The sequence below is a fragment of the Neophocaena asiaeorientalis genome, unplaced genomic scaffold, assembly GCF_003031525.2.
Source record: "Neophocaena asiaeorientalis asiaeorientalis breed wild unplaced genomic scaffold, Neophocaena_asiaeorientalis_V1.1 scaffold58, whole genome shotgun sequence".
NCBI classification, from domain to species: Eukaryota; Metazoa; Chordata; class Mammalia; order Artiodactyla; family Phocoenidae; genus Neophocaena; species Neophocaena asiaeorientalis.
Genome location: NW_020172644.1, coordinates 539,473 through 561,410, shown reverse-complemented (window position 1 = coordinate 561,410; position 21,938 = coordinate 539,473). Strand labels below are relative to the sequence as shown.

Here is a 21,938-nt window from a genome sequence, read left to right as displayed (position 1 = left end):
AATAAATATTTTCATGTAGGTTGTTTAGTAGAATGATGAGTGATTGGACTTGGGTACAACTCATACCAACTAGAAGCCCAGTAAATTCCAATCACAATTTTCCAAGTGCTCATCCTCCGTCACCACCTGAAATGGAAGATCTAATTGTTTCAATCAGGCTCCAGAAAGTAAAATAGTAACCTTACCTGTTATTTTAGCAGATGATAACAATTACTGTAAGGAATTAAACAAGCGTTAGAGAACTGGAAATGTTAAAAGGGCCATGAGATAACATGGAATCAGCTACTAAATATATACACACAAAATGTGAACAAGTTATCTCCTGGTAGTAAAGATTATAGCTAATTTTTCCACAAGGCGTATTAAAATTAATACTACACTCATGTTAGAGCCTAAAAGTAATGCTTCTTCAAGTCAGTCAATGCAGTAGATAGTAGAGACAGAATCTTCTAGAATATGGTTATATAATCACATAGCATATGAGATTCCATCATTGGAAAGCACCCCCTTGTCATAAAGTTGCAGGTTCAAGAAGAGACTGCCTATGACTGTAACACTGGCACCAATTAATACACCCCTTTACTTAAAGAGCCCAAGAAAAATCAGTTTCCTGGGACAAGTGAGTCCTTAAGAGGTGATAAGCGAGTCTCACAACTTAGCTGCAGTACCTAGTATCAAACACCAACATTTTTGTTTGCCCTCACCCACACCCCACTGTGGCCATTTTTTGAGAAAACTCTTTTCTTATCCACATGGTCACTGACTGGAGCAGCCATTATTTAACGTGACCTGTGGCAAGTTGGTTGGTAGATGGGTGGGCACCTGACCCAAGCTGACCCTTCTCTTGGACTGGAATTGGGAGATAAGGTTCTCTTTGGGTGGGTGATTGGTAACATATAGAACTTGGGAGCTACTGGTGGCCATGGGCCTCCATGCGGGGTGAGGAACAAATAATGGAGCCAATATGCATTGAGGGGCACAGCTCGATGTGTCTGAATCCCCAGCCACAGCCTCTGCCTGCGGCCTACTGCAGTCCTCCCTTAAGTGCAGTCTAAAAACAGTTCCTCCCTTTCTTCAGAGTTTCAAAGAAAATGGTTAGAGAATTAAACTTTGACTTTATTATGTACATGGATGCTGTTAAAATTTTGAATTCATGGAATTTAAAACTCTGTAGTACATAAAAAGCTATTTAAAATTTGGTAATAAAAATGAAAAATTGGGAATCCCTGGCAGTCCAGTGGTTAGGAGTCGGCACTTCCACTGCCAGAGGCCGGGGTTCAATCCCTGGTCGGGAACTAAGATCCCACAAGCCATGTGGTGCAGCCAAAAAAAAGGAAAAAGAAAAAGAATTCTAAACTTAACACAGTGGTTTGTTAACATGTTTAAAATATTGGTTTTAGATACTGAATACAGATAAGGAAAGCGGTATTCTTGGGAATAAACAGTATAAGTCTATAGAGAAAAAACAGAAAATCAAGGTATTATTGCTCAAATAAGTCTTCCCATATTAAAACCACAATGACACACTAAAAAACATGATGCTCTGTTCCAATGCTCTGGTACAAGTACCCACAGGCTTCAACACCCATAATAACTTGTTTGTAGCCCTGACCTTGGAAACAAATGACTACTGTGAAATAATATGACCAAACCAAAACTTACAAACCAAAATGAAACAATATAAAACACAGGACCAAAATCAGGCATAAAAAGAAAGTAACATAACCATATTTTGAGAACACTATTCCTTCATCACAAAGGATACTATTTGTACATTAATGCTCACAGATATACACGTACAGTAATTCTTCACACATCCAGCAATGCAACAGGTGACTAAATCAATGACTAGCACGTTACAGACTTCAAATGATAATACCAGATCTCAAATTTGACAAAGTAATAGATGACAGTAATATACTACACTAAGAAACTCTTAATAAGTGGAATGTCTGTAAAGTGTCTACAGAGTTCTTCATCCTTCATGATTCCTTTAGCCCTGTGCGTTTACCATTCATTTTCACCCATTTCTATAGGAGAATTGTTTTGGGTGGAACAGGATGAATAACTGCCACACTCAGGTATGTGCTTCTGTGGCAGCCAGTTGTTTTCTTGCAAGAGTGGTCTTGTCGACAAAGAAAATTCAATCTCAAAAAATTCTAATGACTCTCCATCTTTCTTCTCCATCAGGAACTGATAGTCCCCAAACCTAACCAGGCATTTGTGTGGCAGGTCCATTTTATTTAGGTAGCCCAGCTCCTTGTTGTCCACAATCAGATTGGTCTTCTTACTCATATTTTTAATTTCAAAAGAGAGAACTGAGCTATCAAACTTTTTAAATAGCTGCAAAGAAAACTGAACTCGGGAAACCTGTTTGTCCCGAAACATATAATGACAGGTGTTGGAATTTCGGCCAAATTTCACCACTTCGCTGGAGAGGAGTTTTTCTCGGTTAAAAAACCTTATTGATTGGAATATTCCATTTTGCTGGTGGCCAGGATGGTAAACAGTCATCTGGAGACAAGTTACTGTCTCTTCTGTGTCGGCATCTTCGAAACTGGACATGATGTACACCAGAATCTGACCCGCCTGCAACAATCAAGTCAGCACGTTAGTTCACTCCCATACATCAGGCATTGAGATCTTTGATTCTAATATTTTGATGAAAATCTTCTGATTTATTTAGACTTTAAGAAAACAATACATAGGCAGGATACTTTCAGTTAATGAGTAGATATGTGAAATCTTATACCAAACCCCATACAAACTGGTGCATTACTTTTTCCTCTCTATTTTTCATTTCTAGTTTGACAGTAAGACCATACATATAATCTGGATGATAACAAGGAATGACTATTGATAAAGTAATTTGGGGGGAGCATAAAGAAACTTCTGTTCCTTTTTCATTTAAATAGAGTGACTTGGTCCCAGACCAAACATGACAGCTGTACTTTAAACAGAAAATCAGGAATAAAGAAATGAAGATATACACATGAAGAAAACCTACAGTTTATTAACTGAATTAAAACTTAACGTATTATGAATTTTGTATTGTTTTGGGTGGAACAAGATGAGTAACTACCACACTCAGGTATGGGCTTCTGTGACTTTTGAGGTATTATGTATTATCCTGATTAAAGACATGTAAAAGTTATACACAAATAACTGCAACATTTGTCCTTTATATCCTGACTTAGATTTCTAGGAGGTAAAGGGTTAAAAATAGTAAATGCTTTAAAAGTTTACTTTATCCTATAATTTTTTAATTTAGACATTACACACTTTTTATTTAAAAAAAAAATCTCCATGAGGTAGTTCTAAATATCACAGTCTGTACTTGTACTGGAATTATTCATTTTTGTCAGTGGTTCCTAATGACTGGAAAAACTGTCATTAGCCACAAGCAGCTCAATCTAACTGCTGTTAACCCATCCCTCTAGAGTGCACGGCCCCGTGGTGCCCTCCACCTCCAACTCACTATATGTACCTTTAATAATCAGTGGAGTAGTTTAAGCAGTAAAACAGACAGAAGAATTAATTATTAAAATCTATGAGATTATTTTGACCCAAAACTGCCATTTTAAAGCCAATTTATTTTAAAAGAATTACACGCACATGATTTAAAAATTCAAACACTTAAAAAGGATTTTTTTTAAGTATCTTCCCTCCACCCTAATCTGTTTTTTATTCTTCTGGAGTCAACCACTATAAATGTTGCTTTTATCCTTACAGAAGTCTTCTTTACACCTCAAGCAAAACTGTGTGCAAAGACACATAACACATTTCTACACAGAGAGAAAAAAATTTCTTACACTAATAGGAACATATTGTATTTAGTTCTAGACCTTGTATTTTTCAATTAGTAACACAAATGGGTGATTTTTTCCATATCTATACATATAAATATACCTCAATCTTAAACAGCTGTATAGAATTCCTTTAATCTAGTGTGGTAGTAAATTATACCAGTAGGCAGAGTGATGCTGAGTGCTCCCTGCATTCCTTAAATACTATACAGTATTTACAGTGGGGTTTGGGGAGCAATAGCCTTAAACGAAGTTGATTTGTAGTTTTATTGGTTTTTGTTTGCCATCTATATTAGATACTGGTATCAAAATTATGCTGGTTAAAAAGAAAAAAACAATGTTTTCCTTTTCTTTCCATGCTTGCTGCTGTTTACTTTTAAAATACAATCTTCTGTTTTTCAAAGTTGTGTTGCAAAAAATCAAACTCAGTTTATTCAATTACTTAACAAATAACTAAGCAAAATTTCTTTTTTATTGATTTAGAAACGTATTTTTAGTTTTAAATTTACTTTCATAATAGGTTCTTTTTGGACATTACCATATTGCCTTACCCAAGCAACAAATGTCCAGCTATAAGCAGAAAAAGAGAAAGGAATGCTAAGAATCTTGGAGCAAGGGTGTTAAAAATTACTATGAAACCAAAGGCAGCAAGAATTAACACACAGTGGGTAGAACTGGTTAATCACCATGATTTGAAAATACTTTAATTACAATGATAAAGTCGTTATTCAAGAAACAGCTTAGAATAAATATAATAAATCATGAGATGATGCAATTAATGGTTGACAGGAAAACAATTAGCTGATAACAAGTAAAGAGCCTAAAAAGAAAGAGCAAGGGCTTCCCTGGTGGCGCAGTGGTTGAGAGTCCGCCTGCCGATGCAGGGGACACGGGTTTGTGCCCCGGTCCGGGAGGATCCCACATGCCGCGGAGCGGCTGGTCCCGTGAGCCATGGCCGCTGAGCCTGTGCATCCGGAGCCTGTGCCCCGCAAAGGGAGAGGCCACAGCAGTGAGAGGCCCGCAGAAAAAAAAAAAAAAAAAAAAAAGAAAGAAAGAGCAAGAATCTGTCATGATTTCCACCTTGTCTAGGATACACTGCCATCACTCTAATTCATTCTTGGACTTTGGACAGTAACAGTTCCAAAAGGAGACCTGGATTTAAAACATGGTATATTCTGGATACAGTCTTTTGGTAACACCCAAATTTGTGTTTTTGTGTTTTTTATGTAACCTAGTAGCTTAGAATTAATTCAGTCTTTTGAGAAAATCCACCATCAAGAAAATTTTGCCCCGTACAGGCTCTTATGCCTAGTACCCAGGGGAGATACATTAAAGGAAAAATTTGGCATTCTGGCTTATAAATCAGTGGCTATAAGTGTCTTGGGGTGACTCAATTCTAAGCTTTTGATGAACTTTTGGGTTCACAATTGTAACCTGTGTTACTATCAAGTATTTGCTGCCCCTCACTACCAGGCCTATCTCTACTGGTTCTGCCCCTTTAGAAAGATGATACTTCCCACTCCAGTGACAACCATATCAATGAAATGTGAAAGGAAGTAACATGAAGCTTATTTCCAAGCGCAGGTTTTAAAAACCACTGTGTAGATAGACCTGCCTCTTCTCTTTCCGTGTGCCACCTCGGTGCTCCACAAAAGTAGCAGCTTAGCGTGGGCTCCCAGAGGGAAGGGCCAAAGACAGAGCCATAGAGACTCATAATATAAGCAAAAATTAACCCTTCTTGTAAGGTGTTACTGAGCCATAAGGTACCCTGACACATGCACTCACCTATCTTATGAATGTATGAAATGATAACAAAGGCTGACAGTAACAAAGGCTGCTACTTACTGTATGCCTTTCATGCGCCAGGCACAGGGGTAGCCCTTTATAGGTACTGTCTTACTTAATTTTCAAAATAACGCTATGAATCACCGCTTCACAGATGAGGGAGCTAAGTCTCAGAGGGTTTATCTAAGTAACCCAGGCCACAAAGACAGTGTCAAAGGCAGGATTCACACAACAGAAATGCACCCTCTCTCTTGCCCACTACAAACATTACTCCCAAATACCAGTTACTTCACAAACTATAGCAGCTAACCAGTAGAGAAGAGGGCCACGGAGGTGTCTGTCAGAACTAGCAGGACACCAACCTAGAATCTAGTGTTGGGGAGGCAAACACAGTTACTGGCTCCTCATAAGAGGAAGAGGCTGTGAAGCACCAGGTTACTTCAATTATCAGTTAACCTTAAGCCTGCGTGTATGGACGTTGGCAGGTCGCTAATAATTATGGCGGGTTGTTAGGGAGCTCCAAAATTTAGGAAACCATGGTATCTGACCGCAAGGAACTCAGAAACTAACATTCATTAGTTTGCAGAGCTGCAAGTTCCCTCTACAAAGTGACCTGAATCTCTGACATTTCAGAGTGGTCAGTAGAAAAACAGAAAAGACAGAAACTAACAAAAAAACCCTAAAATAATAAAATCGTTGGATTTTTTATTTAAAAAGTCACTAGCGTGCAGGTGCTCAAAAGCAGCTTTTTCAAATCTGTTTGGCCTAAGTTATCAAAGAAACACAGTAACAATGAGCTTATATAGTGGTATCAGTGGTTACCTCTGGAGAGGGAAACTGGGATTGACGGTGGAAAGGAGACTTGTCACTGCACACTCTGTACTTTCGGAATATTATACCATGTGCATCTAATATCTATTCAAACATATAACAAATATTTTCTTTACAAAGTCACAAACCATCTGATTTTTATGGAACTAAATGGAGTTGGAGATTGTCATCAAAGTGGGTTTAAACCATGATCTCTGACATCAAAAAGCTGTAAAACTCTGTAATGATGTCTGACATAAAGTAATATTTGTGCTAACAAATGAACTACAATAACTTTACTGGCGCTGAGCTAATAGGAAGGGTAGAGAAACTTGGAAGCACAGCAAAAGACAACTATCCTGACCCCCCTCACCAGGTCATCACCCTGTAGTGTGGCTCTGAAGACATCCGTGAACGCTATTGTTCAGCAGAATCAATACTTAACCAACAGGTCTTGCTAAAGGAGTCGTGAAAACCAAAATCAACAGAACGAAAACCTTAGTAAAGCTCAGTTTTTTCCAGAGACGATGTCTTCTTTCTCCCACTGTGCCTGATTGGCCTGTAGCCAGCCAACATTGCAGAGTCCGGTTCTCCGTGGCTGCGGACTTCCGCTTCGAGGCTCAGGGTGTATTCAAGCTCTAGAAAATTTGGGAAATTCCTCCTTTCAATCTGAAAGCTGGAGAAAGTCCCAGGAAACAACGGATTACGTTATTTTCCTAACCAAATAGGCTGAAGCAAGGCAGGTCTACATGCAACCGCTCGGTGAGCTACACTTCATAACTGGAATTCCTTTTTGTTTACTGACTAGAGGGGGAAAAAACTTTGCAAAGCACAGGAAAGTACAAGGAAAACCCATCTCCAATATTTCCTTTCAGTGCTCCCTCGCTTCATTTATAAATATTCCTATAGTTTGGGATCACGCCGTAAATAATCGCTCGAGCGTCTGCCCGCAGCCGAGTCCGCAGGAGGAGCAGATGACTCTACGCAACGCCCCGGAAGACCCCTCGACAAAGCTTCCCTCTCCGGGCGATAAACAGAAAAGACTCAGTCCCCACTTTACACCCCAGACCTCCCCTAGACAGGTACCTTGGGGTCCCAGAGTCCGTGAACTTCCCTTTGCTTTCCGGGCTAGGCACGAGGTTAAAGGACGCGACCTGGAGGAGGCCCTGGATCGAGGGGTGGTCTCCGCCCGCCGGCCGCGCCGCAGCCACTGCGGTCTGGGGTGCGAGGAGGGGGAGCAGGTGTGAGCCGAAGCGGAGGGACAGGGCCGAGCGGGGAGAGAGGGACGCAGACGCAACCCAGCTGGGGCCGCGGGGGACTGCGGCTTTCAGACGCGGCGACGCGCACAGCGACTTCTTCCATCGGCCGGCCGAGTGCGCCCCCTCCGCTGAGCCCTTAACACCGGAAGCGCGGAGATTCCCGGACTCCACCCCGGCCTTGCCAGCCCCACCCCTCCCCCTGCCTTCTCCGTGTCCGACGCTGCCCTGTCAGACCAGGAAGCCCAGCCTCCACGTCGGGTGGGATGCGAGGTAAGCCGGCGAGGACCCCACCTCCCAAACGAGGGCCCTTCCGAAGAGGGTGTGGCTCTCGAGCCGGATTTTGAAAAGGGGACTGAATCACTTCAACATTAATGGGCGACTTCCCCCCACACACTGCGAGTGTTGGCCTGGGACCAGCGTGGGGAGAGGCGAGGAGTTGAATTAACCATAAAGCAACACAGGTGCGGGGCGCACGTTATTCTTATGCAATCCTCACAGTCGGGAGAGTAGGTCCACTTTACAGATGAGTCAACTGAGGCCCAGAGTGATTAAGTTTCTGAGCGAGGAAGAGGCAGAACTTGCTCCAGAACTCCTGAGCAGCCTCCTGGTACCCATGGTGCCCTCAGCTTACACCCGAGCATCCAGGCGCTCCTTGTCTCCCCATCTACCTGAAGGCAGTCCTCACTCAACACCCAGGGTCTCGGGTTCCAAAAGTAAGGGCTAGTACCTGATGCAACAGGAAACAACCTCCCAGGAGTCCTTTATAGCTTAGAGTAAATAAGATGATACTATTTTCCTGCCTCAGGGAGAAGATCTGGGATGAACATAAAGACAATAGGTGTCTAGAGGGAGACAGGAGACTGTATGAAGAGAAAAAGGGCTGAGAACAACAGTGGGGGGACAAAGCTTCTGGTGACCGAGGTCATACTGGCTTACTTACTTCAAGGCTTGGGAAACCGCCCACCAACTCTGGTAAATGTCTGATGGAAGCCGCTCATTTGTCTGGGTTCCATCCTTGACCTCAGGAGAGGGCTTGTTTATGGGTCCGTTTCACTGATAATAAAATAACAGTGATTCTTGCTGCGTCACCACTTGATAAAGAGGTTCTGAGGAGGGGTTAAGTATTGAATTCTCAAAGTTACATGTAATCAAGAACCATAAGCATGAGGAAGGACCGGTGCATCTATAAGTGAGGCAGATTCCTGTAAGGCTGCAATTTTGTTCGTTAATCATCAACACTTACTATTTCTCCCCTGAAAGACAGTCACAGTTATCTTCTTCCAGTCAAAGAACATTAGAGCAGGTGGAAGATAAGACATGCAATTTGACTACACCAATAAGCTCACACAATGAAATAGTATTACCGGAATTGGAGTTTCTGATCTCTAACCTTTAAAATTAAATGAGATGTGAAAATGCTTTATAAACTGCAAAGGACTATTTAAGTAGGTGTTATCAATAACACTAATCGAGAAGACGCAACAACTGTTAAAATTCATGATGCTGAACATTATTCCATTTTTCTCTTTCCTTTAAGATGACTTATTTGATTTACTAAATGACCCAAAATGAAATTTGAATAAGCCTTCAATTCCAGATCAGTATCTAATCTCAGTAATGGTTTTCACCCTCTGACAACTGGTTAAAAACAATGGGCCTTGAACCGAAAATGGCTTGTGCAAGTTAAAAAACAGCCAAGAGTGCACATATGAAAAGTTTCTGTTCCTTAAAGGTTTGAAGGGACAGTTGGTGGTGGCTACCTGTTCCTGGTTTCAAACTATGCTACAAAGCTTTATAATCAAAACAGTATAGTACTGGCACAAAAACAGACACAGATCAATGGAACAGAATAGAGTCCAGAAATAAACCCATGCACCTATGGTCAATTAATCTAGACAAAGGAGGCAAGAATATGCAATGGGGGAAAGACAGTTTCTTCAATAAATTGTGTTGGGAAAACTGGATAGCTACATGCAAAAGAATAGAACTAGACCACTTTCTTACACCATAGACAAAAATAAACTCAGGATGGATTAAAGACTTAAATGTAAGACCTGAAACCTAAAAGAAAACGTAGGCAGTGTACTCTTTGACATTGGTCTTAGCAATATTTTGGGGGTGTCTGTCTCCTCAGGCAAGGGCAACAATAGCAAAAATAAACAAATGAAGGTACATCAAGCTAAAAAGCTTTCACTCAGTGAAGGAAACCATCACAAAACAAAAAGGCAACATACTCAATGGGAGAAACTATTTGCAAATGATATATCTGATAAGGAGTTTGTATTCAAAATATACAAAGAACTCATACAACTAACATGAAAAAAACTAACATTAAAGAAAGGGTAGAAGACCTGAGTAGACATTCTTCCAAAGAAGACAATACAGATGGCCAACAGGCACACGAAAAGATGCTCAGCATCACTAATCATCAGGGAAATGCAAATCAAAACTACAATGAGATATCACCTCACATCTGTCAGGATGGCTATTATCAAAAAGACAACACATAAATATTGGCAAGAATTTGGAGAAAAGGAAACCCTCCTGCACTGTTGGTAGGAATGTAAATTGGTGCAGCCACTATGGAAAACAGTATGGAGAGTCCACAAAAATTAAAAATAAAACTACCATATGATTCAACAATTCCATTATTCTGGGGTATTGATCCAAAGGAAACGAAAACACGAATTTGAAATTGTATATGCACCCCAATGTTCACTGCAGCATTATTACAATAACCAAGATATAGAAACAACCTAAGTGTCCACCGATAGATGAATGGATAAAGAAGATATGGTAAATATATACAATGTTATATTAGCCATAAAAAGAATGAAATCTTGCCATTTATGACAACATGAATAGACTTAGAGGGCATTATGCTACGTGGAATAAGTCAGACAGAGAAAGATCTATACTGTATGATTTCATTTATATGTGGAATCTAAAAAAAAGTGAACAAATAAAACAAAACAGAAACAGACTCATAGATACAGAAACCATACAGGTAGTTGTCAGGGGGGAGGGGTATGGGAAGGTGGACAAAATAGGGAAAGGGGATAAAGAGGTACAAACTTGCAGTTATAAAATAAAGAAGTCACAGAGATGTAACATACAAGATAGGGAATACCGTCAACAATATTGTAATAACTTTGGTGAGAAATGGTAACTGGACTTATCATGGTGATCATTTCATAAAATATAACAATATCGAATCACTATGTTGTACACCTGAAACTCATATACTAAGTCAACTGTACTTCAATTTTAAAAGATTTTAAATCACTAATATGTAAATTAGGCAAAGTACTCTAATTGCTTCATTTTGTTACTGTTTGTGTAAAACCACTAGAAACATTTTTAATAGAAGAGATTATTTTACAGTTCTACTACAGATTTTACTTTTTTTACTGTTATTCAAGATCAAAGTTTAAATACAGTAGCAATAGCATTTACAGAGAAGCATGAACATCATTCTTTGATGATGAAAATGTCTTTGCTGTTAAAGGAACACAATAGGACTTTATGTGATGAAAGTTTACTAGATATTACAGGAAGAGGTTTATAAAATATCCTCATCTCAGCCTGTGATTTCTCTGAAAGCAAGAGAATTACTAAAAGCCCATGTGAAAATACTTCAGCCAAAGTAACATCAGTCTGAAGAAATGTAAGGATTCCAGCATGTGCTACCATCACGCATGTGCTGATGAGAACATACCTACTGAAAAGCACTTTTTAGGGCTCTTATTTGCAGATTTCCATTTCGGAAAGGAGCAAAACAATTTTTGTTTTGGTTTCGATTCGGTTGTGTCATTTTGACAAACCCGTTCTTTGATTTTGAAGTTTCATGAACTTTCTCTTGCACTCAGAGCTGCTCATGAGTTTTCAACATCTTTTAAATTACAAGGAATGTGGATAGACTCCTATCCTGTGAGTTTAATGAAGGAAGGCTTTGGATGGCTTTAAAGCTTGGTTAACTTCACTTGACACAGCCAAATGCTGTGAGTGTTGCTGGGTATATATGGAGTAAGCTAAATGCTTTCTGGAAGGTTTAAGTATTCCTAGGCTGCTAATTAGAGAGATTAAAAGGAACCCTTCAGAGAAATGGTACCTCAAAGGTCAGACCAGAATTGTTTATCAAAGCAAAACAGAAGAAACACTAGGCATCTATATTGTTGATACCAAAAAAAAAGAGGGATTTACTATCTGAATTAGTGATGAATCATTTAATCTGGAAATAACATAAAATGCCTACAATCCAATAAATTTCTATCTAGCTTTGAACAATTTGAAATTTCCAAATTGTATTAATGTTAAACAATAAAGTAAAATTTTGTCTCAGCTCTCATATTCAATTGATGATGTCCCCTTCAGTAACTGTTTCCCCTTCTATCACTACCACTCACCTCCATGATATGGGTTGCAACATAATTTCTAATTCAGTTACTTCCATGTTTGGAATTACAAAAATATTTGTCCATGGAAACAATCTAAAAAACTGCTTTTAGATACTTTTACTAGCCCATAACTAAGCTGATATACCTGAAAGCCTACTGTATTTCACTTAAAAATCAAAAATAGAAGAAGCTAATTTGTGGTAATACAATTGCGCACTATAGAAAAAAATTAGAAAGCGTTGCTTTTTTGCGTTGCCTGGTGGCAACTGGGTTATATGATACTCGCCTTGTGCTCAGTGCACTCTAAGCACCTTGGATACAGACTCATCTAACTCTCCCAGGGCCAGCTAAAATGTTCAGATTCAGAGTGACTCAGTTCAGGAGTGTCCCATCTCAGGGCTGATGCTCTCTGCAAACCTGTGAAAACATTCAGAATCAACTGAGATAACTCACTTAGCTCTTTTCCCATTATCTGCTAAATGCGAGACAGGAGTAGGCCCAAAGTATTGAGAATGAAGAAAAACTAGCCTAGACTTCACTTTCTCCCTATTTGGGGGTCAAGCATCTGCAGTTAAAACAACTTAGATCTATGTGGAAAGATCTGATGGATGCATCACTAAAGCAAAAAACCAAAGTGCAGAACAAAAATGCTATATTTGTGGCAGGGGGGAAATGTCTGTTAATGCATGAACTATCTACAAAGAGATCCAAGAAATGGAACTGTATACCGGTTCGTCTGAGAAAAAGAATTTGGGAGACAGAGGGCAGAATGTGGAGGTGGGAGAGATTTTTCATTGTGTACTTTTTCAAACTGTTTGGATTTTGGTCTCATTTGCAAGCAATATGGTTCCATGCACAAACAAAAAAGCTTTTTTAAGAAGAACCAAATGAAAGAAATCTCCTGAGAGAAAGGTCTCAATGCTTTGATGCCTCAATATTTTTCACATGAGGAGAACTGCAATAAAATTCAGTATCTCAAGAGAGTGAGCAGATGGTGAGGAGAAAATTGGAGCCCCTGGAGGCAGGACACCTGGAGGGTGGAGGGAGAGAAGGAGTCATGCTGTCTCGGGCCATTTGTCTGGCCCCTCCTTGGGCAGTTATGGGGAAGTTATGTGGTAGGCAGAATTCTAAGACAGCCCCCAAGATTCCCACCCCGTGGTATACACAGTTTGTAAAATCTCCTCGCCTTGAGTGTGGGCAGAATCCATGAATATGATAGGATATCTTCCTGTGACCAGGTTTCTAATCAGTTGTCTTTGAATCCAAAGGGAGATTATCCGGTTGGGCCGGACCTAAACATGTGAATCCTTAAAAGGGCTCAGCCCTTCAGGAAGTCAGAGACACATGCCCCTGCTGGCCTGGACGCAAACTTCCATGTCAGGAACTGTCTATGGAGACCACACGGCAAGAAACTGGTTGACATCTAGGAGCTGAGAGTGTTCCCCAGCCAACAGCTACCAAGAAAATTGGCAACCTTGGTCCTATATATGGAATTCTGCCAACAACCTGAATGGGCCTTGAAAGAGTCCCCCCAGGCCTCACACGAGAACTGCAGTGTTCTCAGCTGTAATGTGCCCAGATTTCTGACTGATGAGACCTTGAAATAATAAATGGGTGCTGTTTTTTTTTTTGTTTTCGTATACCAAAGGACCTTTATTACTTTTCCTCTAAATTCTTAAATACTTATAAAATGTCCATGCTCTAGTTATATCATTTTATAGACATTTAAAATGCATCTTCATTTATAGATATTTTACATTTATTCATAGAACAGATCATTTAATGGGTGCTGTTTTAAGCTGCTAAATTTGTGGTAATTTTTAGACAACAATAAAACACTAATAAGGTTTTTTGATTAGAGGAGCCCAGTGGATAATGAGAGTCTCCAGTGGATCCTGATCCTGGAATCCCCAGTCACTTATTATGAGAGCTATGTAAGCAGGAAAAGAAGGGCCAGTTTTGGGGGGAGGGATGCATTATTTCTACCTGTCACATATCCTCCAAACCAAGTAACTTAATTTTGCCTTGTTAAATCTAAACTTTGTCATATAGTACTCCTTATTAGTGTAATTTTTAGTAAGAAAGAAAATAAAAACCCAAAACCTCCTCCTCTTTAATATTATATTTAAATATTTACATATCATTTGCTAGTGCTTTTCCATTAATTTTTTTTGGGGGGGGGGTTGCACTGGGTGTTAGTTGTGGCAGGCGGGCTCCTTAGTTGCAGCATGCAAACTCTTAGTTATGGGATGCATGTGGGACCTAGTTCCCTGACCAGGGATTGAACCCACGCCCCCTGCATTGAGAGCACAGAGTCTTATCCACTGTGCCACCAGGGAAGTCCCAGTGCTTTTCCATTAATTTTTAAAATCTAATGAATTACTAGCATCCTAACAAATAACAACTTTATACTACTAATGAGGGATTAGACAATATACATTATTTAATTTATAATACAATAATTTCATTTTCTCATAAAATAAAACAGAAAGTCTTTCCCCAGAAAAATGCCATACCTGGAATAAGTTCTCTTTTTATCCTCCATCTCTGGTTCTTTCTTTGTGCTTATCATCATTGTGCTGACAACTAATTGAAGAAAGTTCCAGAATGACATTCTGGCCATTATGCCCATAGAAGTCTCACTATTCCCTGCTGTTTGTGGCCTTCATGTTTATTATGTAGTTAGTTATATAATAAAAGGGTTAAGTTGGTCTTGAGATCATATTGCTCCATCACTGAAGACCTTTGCAAAGAATGTAACCCCCTCCAAAAATAGGCTCCACCTGGATATTTTATTTAATGTAGGCTTAGATTGAAAGATTCTCTTTCTACTCTATTTATCTTACAACGATTTTTAAAATATTTCATCTCCTTTCTACCACTACTCCACTGAATTTGTTCTTATTAAAACTATCCTTGACCTACTTGCCAAGCCAATGGACACTTTTCTATCCTCATCCTTCTCACTTCTCTGCATCATTTGGTACTGTTGACCACTCCCACTTTATTGAGATATGACCCAACCACTCTCACCTACCTGGCTTTTAGGAAGGGCTGGCTTCATGAGGGTGTGACCTGAACGGTGGCACAGGGCCCCATACTCAGGGCCTCATGCTTGGCTCTGCTGTCGTCATCTTGAAATTCTTAATAATTTTTGGACAAGAGGTCCCACAGATTATACAGCCAATCCTGTTTTTAGAGCATAATTTTGTTTTGCTTTCTCTGCTGTGATCTACACATTCTTTCCCCATCTCGTTTGTGGCCCCTCTCTTCTGGCATGAATACTGATATTACCACACTTGCTCTTTGTGACTTTTCACATCCTCCCTCGGTAATCTCTAACTACAGTTATTGTTTTTGGACAGCCTCTAAGTCGTTTACCCATACTTCTATGTCTCTCACACAGGCCTGTGAACCTAACTCCTAAATATTTCTTTCTACTTTTTTAAAAAATTTATTTATTTAATTTGTTTATTTTTGGCAGTGTTGGGTCTTCATTACTGTGCACGGGCTTTCTCTAGTTGTGGCGAGCGGGGGCTACTCTTCATTGCAGTGCACAGGCTTCTCTTTGTGGTGGCTTCTCTTGTTGCAGAGCACAGGTTCTAGGCACGTGGGCTTCAGTAGTTGTGGCACGCAGGTTTCAGTAGTTGTGTCTCACAGGCTCTAGAGCACAGGCTCAGTAGTTGTGGCGCACGGGCTTAGTTGCTCCGCGGCATGTGGGATCTTCCTGGACCAGGGCTCAAACCTGTGTCCCCTGTATTGACAGATTCTTAACCAATGCACCACCAGGGAAGCCGGTGTTTCTTTCTGCTTTTTATTTCTACTGTTATTCTTATTAATTAAGCCCAGTCATCACTGCGGTATAGACCAGTGCAGTAGTCTTCTAACTCAATTTCGTAACTCCAGTCTTGCCTTCTAATCCATCCACTACCATGATTTTCTCCTGGAATAAACCTTGTCCCATAATCCAACCTTCCTACTACAATGAGCATTCTTTCTAAAATAGTTATATGATTTTACCATATTCCTTAAAATTTTCTATGATTCCCCAGTGCTTTCAAGATAAAAGTTCAAACTCCTTAGAATTAAACACAAAGCTCTCATATTATGAGCTAACTCCTATCTTTCCAGGTAATTTCTAGCCATATATCCACCAATCTATCTGTCGCTGTGATTGCATTAAGGGTATTTCTTACGTGGTCAGTCTGAATCCATGGCACCAATGTAACACTAGGCACAATATAAATGCTCTAAACGTGTTATTTGAACAAACGAATGATATCAGCTTGTTTTAGCGATTTATAGTCAAGATTAGAAAATAGTCAAACCTAGAAAATAAAAATGAATATGATGGTGCAACCAGTTTTTCTAAGTGATTCATAATATACTTCTTTTATGAGTGTACGTCTCACAATAATTGAGGCTTGCATTATTAGTTTTCCATCTCAAAGAATTTTTATCTTTGAAATCTTTCTAAAGCTCAACATTGTGATCATAAATGAGACATTCTACCTTTGTGTTTCCATGGCTCTGGGAATTCTACCAGAAATCGCTATTGGAGACAGATTCAACTGTTGTCCAGATAGTAGGCAAGATAAATGCCTCATTGCATCCCTCAAATAAGGATGATAAAAGTATCAGTACCCTTTTCTCTCTTTCCATTCCCAAGTATCCAATGCCCTCTTTTAGGCTCTAGAATACTGAATTTCTAACATTTTTGCTCATTTACTCTCAAACAGAATTTTACAAAAACAACCCTCTCACACATTTTTAAGTTGATATCCATCTTTTATCATCACTTTAAATAGTTGCAAAGGATCTAAGTCAGATGTTTAATAACTCTTTTAGATGTACCCAATGGAAATTATATATGCTAGTAATTTGCTGACCCCATCATCCATTTAAAAACACAGGTACAAGTTCTTGTACATGTACAAGTTTAACAACTGGAAAGTTTATATGATTCATCTCCTTTAACTTTTATTTCCTTTCCACTTTCTCCATAGAATTTTCTCCTAATATTAGTAGTTTATATGCTTGAAAGTTATTTTAATCATATTTCTTGGGAATTCCCTGGTGGTCCAGTGGTTAGGACTCCGCACTTTCACTGCTGAGGGCCTGGGTGGGGGAACTAAGATCCTGCAAGCCAAGCAGCCAAAAAAAAAAAAAAAAGTCATATTTCTTTACAATAGAAACATGTGCATACTAAAATTAAACATTTTTAAATTTCGTTTTTATTTCCTCTGACCATAGACTTTAAGTGTTAACTTTTAAAATACAGAGTTATACATTACAAGGATTATGAATTCATAATAGATTAGAAAGACAAAAATAAATGATATATTCTGGTGAATAACTATTAAACAGAATAAGATTTTATGGAAAATGCATTTCTCAGTGAGACTTATAAGGTTTTCTCTCTTTTTATTATTTAGTTATTTATTTATTTTTTTGTGGTACGCGGGCCTCTCACTGTTGTGGCCTCTCCCGTTGTGGAGCACAGGCTCCAGATGCGCAGGCTCAGCGGCCATGGCCCACCGGCCCAGCCGCTCCGCGGCATGTGGGATCTTCCCCGACCGGGGCACGAACCGGTGTCCCCCACATCGGCAGGCGGACTCTCAACCACTGCGCCACCAGGGAAGCCAGATTTATAAGGTTTGTAAAAATTAGTTCATGAATGAATGTTACTGAAAGCTGGAATAAACCAACATTCTACAAAAAAAATGCATACAAAGAAAAGAGAAACTCTTTACATAAATAAAAGGAGATAGAAAGAGTTTTGATATGCAATTCATTTGGTTATTTGAACTTCTTCTAAGGTCATATATTAAGAATTACATAGTGATCTATCATAAAAAAATTTTTAAGTTGTCTAAATACTGAGTATTTAGTACTTAAAATACTTAGTAGCTGAATACATAAGTAGTTTCTTTTTCTGTTTTGTTGAGAAGCAGAGTTGGAAACCATCCAGCTTGCCGAAGGATTTGTCACCCACTTATTCGTCATTCAGTTTCTGAGTTTTGGGGAACTATATCAAAAAGGCTTTACCAAGACTTATCAAATTACTACTAATGAAATGTCTTACTCCTTCACTGGAGAGGACACTTCTTTAATCCAGCAGGCTCAGAAAGGACTGAGGAAATTAAAATATTGTTGACATCAACAACTTTTCCAATAAAATGTTGTTAAACATTTAAATATCTTTTCATGTACTTTTGATATTATTTTGTCAAAATTTGGAGCCGCAGATTTAGATTGAAGGACGATATCCATTATATAACACTAGTTGATAGTCCTCACTGTTAAGCCAATCAGCCCAATGAGATTTTCTATGAGATAAATTCCAATTTCTTTTTTTTTTAATTTTTGAATTTTATTTAATTTATTTTTTTATACAGCACGTTCTTATTAGTCATCAATTTTATACACATCAGTGTATACATGTCAATCCCAATTTCATTTTTCAATTCAAAAAACTTGGTAATATAGGTGTCCTTGTAACAATAAGCTCAATTCTGCACACTAATTCTAAAATAGATGGAGCGCCGAATGGTGCTGTAACATGAATTTCTTTTGATAATAGATCACAAACAATGTCATGTTCATTGTTTCTTACTAACGGTCTCTTTCCTCGGCTCTCAAGGGGACTGGCCCTCCATCCTGACTTAGTCCAAATAAGGAGTTTTCTTGCACTTTCTTTAGAAGAAGGAACTTTTCTGTAGTAATACAACTCCCAGAATACCTTTCACTAAAGCAATTCTAGAACTGCTGAAAGTCCCGGAGTTGAATTACACAATCAAACTGAGACAATAACAGTCTATGTTTCCTACTTCCTGAAACGGAGGCCGTTTACGAGAAACAGTATATTTCAGGGAGGTTGTGCTATAATTAACTTTTTTCAGAGTTAGATTTGCTAGTTTTATAGTGTATTTCCTCTTCTTCGACATAAAGGTGAGTATCAGCCTTTTAATGACAAAAACTCAGTAGATGTGGGTATAAAAGATGACATAGTTTTTAAGGCAGTATTTTCTTAACTTGTGACCCTGTTTCCACCTGGTGGCCTTCTCTACATTGAAATAACTTTGGAGCTCCAAGAACATTTGCACTTCTGAAAACTCCCCAGAAAGGGAGGGGGAGGGGCGAAGGACCACCTACAGCAGTAAAGTTAGGTTATTAGGAAGAGAAAAGAAACCAGCTTCTTTATTTTTTTTTGAATATTTTATTTATTTTTGGATGCGTTGAGTTCGTTGCTGTGCGCGGGCTTTCTCTAGATGCGATGAGCGGGGGCTACTCTTCGTTGCGGTGCTCCGGCTTCTCATTGCAGTGGCTTCTCTTGTTGCGGATCACGGGCTCTAGGTGCACGGGCTTAGTAGCTGTGGCTCGCAGGCTTTAGAGCGCAAGCTCAGTAGTTGTGGAGCACGGGCTTAGTTGCCCCACGGCACGTGGGATCTTCGCGGACCAGGGCTCGAACCTGTGTCCCCTGCGTTGGCAGGCGGATTCTTAACCACTATGCCACCAGGGAAGTCCCGAAACCCCTTTCTTTTAAAGGCTTAAATAATGGGTACTTCCCTGGCGGTCCAGTGGTTAAGACTCCGGGCTTCCACTGCAGGGGGCGCAGGTTCCACCCCTGGTCAGGGAACTAAGATCCCCCACGCCGCGCTGGGCGGCCAAAAAAGAAAAAAAAAAAGTTTAAATAATAAAGTCCTCAAGTCATGAGACTTGCTAGAACTGCTGCTAGTGAACATCTGGCTTTATTTATCACTGAACTATGATCTTTGATTACAGGAATTGGGATTACTTATTTGAAAAATTAACCTTGGGACGTTTGCCTGGAGTATATAGGTAGTGATAACAGAAACTGTCACTTTTATCATGGCCTCAATAGTTTTGCCAGGAAACAGATAAGGCTGAAAAATTGCTCTTCTCATTTGGGATGAACCCCGAGGGGAATTCTGGATGTGGAGAAGCATTATGTAGAGAGAAAGTATGAGAAATTTAAATCCTTCGTATTTCTATTCAAAAGAGTCCTTTCATTAACCAATTTTAGCATTTAAAATTAGGGGTCCGGATGACTTTTTAAAGCCGCAGATTAAAACCTTTAGAATTGTTTGGAATTTGCAGGTGGGTGAGGGCAAAAAGAGAGGCAGGATTAGAAGGGAGGGGACTTTATGTCACAACATAATGGCATCCCTGTTTGCTTCTATCTCCCTCTGCCTTTTCTTTTTACTGAGTGCAGCTAGTACTCTTATGAGAAACAATATTCGGTTTTGGTTGGCTGATACTTCATTGTTAAGAACATTTTTAATTCTTCACATGTAATCACTGTTGCTGTACAAGTCTATACATGATGCTTCATCATAGTCTCAAGATTCTGTTGTTTCTCCTCTTTCCTCCTTGACCTCGAATTCAAGTGAACCAAAAAGAGTATTAGTAATTGTACCACAGAAGCTGTGCACCTCTAGGTCTGAGTGGTGTGTCAGCAGATTACATGACTGTACGGTGTGCATTATTTTGGGTAAGGGTGGGTGTAGGTTAATTTACCGCTTGGATAACACAACAGATGTAAACAAAAGCCAAGTCAAGTCTTTATATCCACTGACCAAAATAATTTACTTCTGTCTTCCCACCTCCTTTGTCCAAATCCTGTCAACCTGCAGCCTCAAAAGAAACAAAACACTTTAAATTATTCTAGCAATAATTTACTCTCCACTTCAAATGTCTTTTTGAGTCTGAAATGAATTCTTCAAGTTCTTCCCCCAACAAGACTCCAAAATTTTATAGCATCCACTTGCATGAGTAGAGAGACAATAACTACTTTAAACACTAAAATATTATTTTTTGAAGTTAAAAAAAGCTATATGTAAATTATGATGGATATTATAAAATCTCACATAAAATAATACTGTGTAATGAGCACGCCTGATTTGTTAAGCTGTAACAATCCCCCCTTAAGTGCTATGTGATCTAAGTTTGGGTTTAGAACCTGGAATTTTCCTTAAGAATAAGTGTGTGCATTTCAAAATATTTCTGAAATTCCATGGCTTCTCCCATTCCAAAATTTCACTGATCCCTTTCCCAGAACACAGCACATGTACTATTTTCCTGTCCCTTAATCTTTTGCAGAGAATGACAGCTTTTCAAAATAAAATGTTCATTGTAAATGCTTTTATTTGCTGATATTTTAAGTTCTATGGGTTGAAGAACTTTAACAGGAATGGACATTCAAACTTTTGTTGTAAACTCATTCCATATTTATGTTTTTTTTTAATTTATTTATTTTTGGCTGTGTTGGGTCTTTGCTGCTGCGCGAGGGCCTTTCTCTAGTTGCGGTGAGTGGGGGCTGCTCTTTGTTGTGGTGCGCGGGCTTCTCATTGCCGTGGCTTCTCTCGTTGCGGAGCACGGGCTCTAGGCGCGCGGGCTTCAGTAGTTGCAGCACGTGGGCTCAGTAGTTGTGGCTCACAGGCTCTAGAGCACAGGCTCAGTAGTTGTGGTGCACGGTCTTAGTTGCTCCGCAGCATGTGGGATCTTCTCGGACCAGGGATCGAACCCGTGTCCCCTGCATTGGCAGGCGGATACTCAACCACTGCACCACCAGGGAGGCCCCATATTTATGTTTATTGTATTTGTTGCCGCTCTATATGGGGGACTCTGTTTCTTGTTATTGACAGTGACATCTATTTTCTCAGGATGTTGTGATTTGCTCTGTTTATAGAGTTCAGTGGAGTAGATGAATCTAAAAGTAAGAATATTATCTGATGCTATCATTCTTCTATGTCTGAAAAACAGAAAGAGATGATCATAGCTTAAATATCAGTTACATATTAATATCATTTGCCCAAAGTATGGTATACAAATTAATGATTTTAGGTGTCACATATCCA

At 39.4% G+C, this 21,938-nt stretch overlaps 2 protein-coding genes across 7 annotated transcripts in view; one reads left to right on the top strand and one right to left on the bottom strand.

Moving 5' to 3' along the window:
* Positions 1-1,095: 1,095 nt before the first annotated feature.
* Positions 1,096-7,795, bottom strand: TIFA (TRAF interacting protein with forkhead associated domain). 2 transcript variants are annotated; one of them, XM_024739475.1, is made up of 3 exons: positions 7,488-7,795; positions 6,899-7,039; positions 1,096-2,589 (listed from the first exon to the last, which is right to left on the bottom strand). In XM_024739475.1, the coding sequence occupies exon 3, from the start codon at positions 2,563-2,565 to the stop codon at positions 2,008-2,010; it is 558 nt and encodes a 185-aa protein (XP_024595243.1). In that variant the 5' UTR covers positions 2,566-2,589; positions 6,899-7,039; positions 7,488-7,795; the 3' UTR covers positions 1,096-2,007. The 2 variants fall into 2 exon arrangements, with proteins under 2 accessions (XP_024595243.1, XP_024595242.1); XM_024739474.1 differs by lacking the exon at positions 6,899-7,039 and having other exon boundaries at positions 7,488-7,791.
* Positions 7,796-7,819: 24 nt separating this feature from the next.
* The window catches only part of ALPK1 (alpha kinase 1), a 122,789-nt gene continuing 108,670 nt past the window's right edge, over positions 7,820-21,938 (top strand). For 3 of the 5 annotated variants that reach the window (XR_003002481.1, XM_024739470.1, XM_024739469.1), the window contains exon 1: positions 18,865-19,008. The gene's annotated coding sequence lies outside the window, so the exon portion shown is untranslated. Of the gene's footprint in view, positions 7,931-18,864; positions 19,009-21,938 lie in introns of those variants that run through there. The other 2 variants (XM_024739472.1, XM_024739471.1) reach the window with 1 other exon arrangement.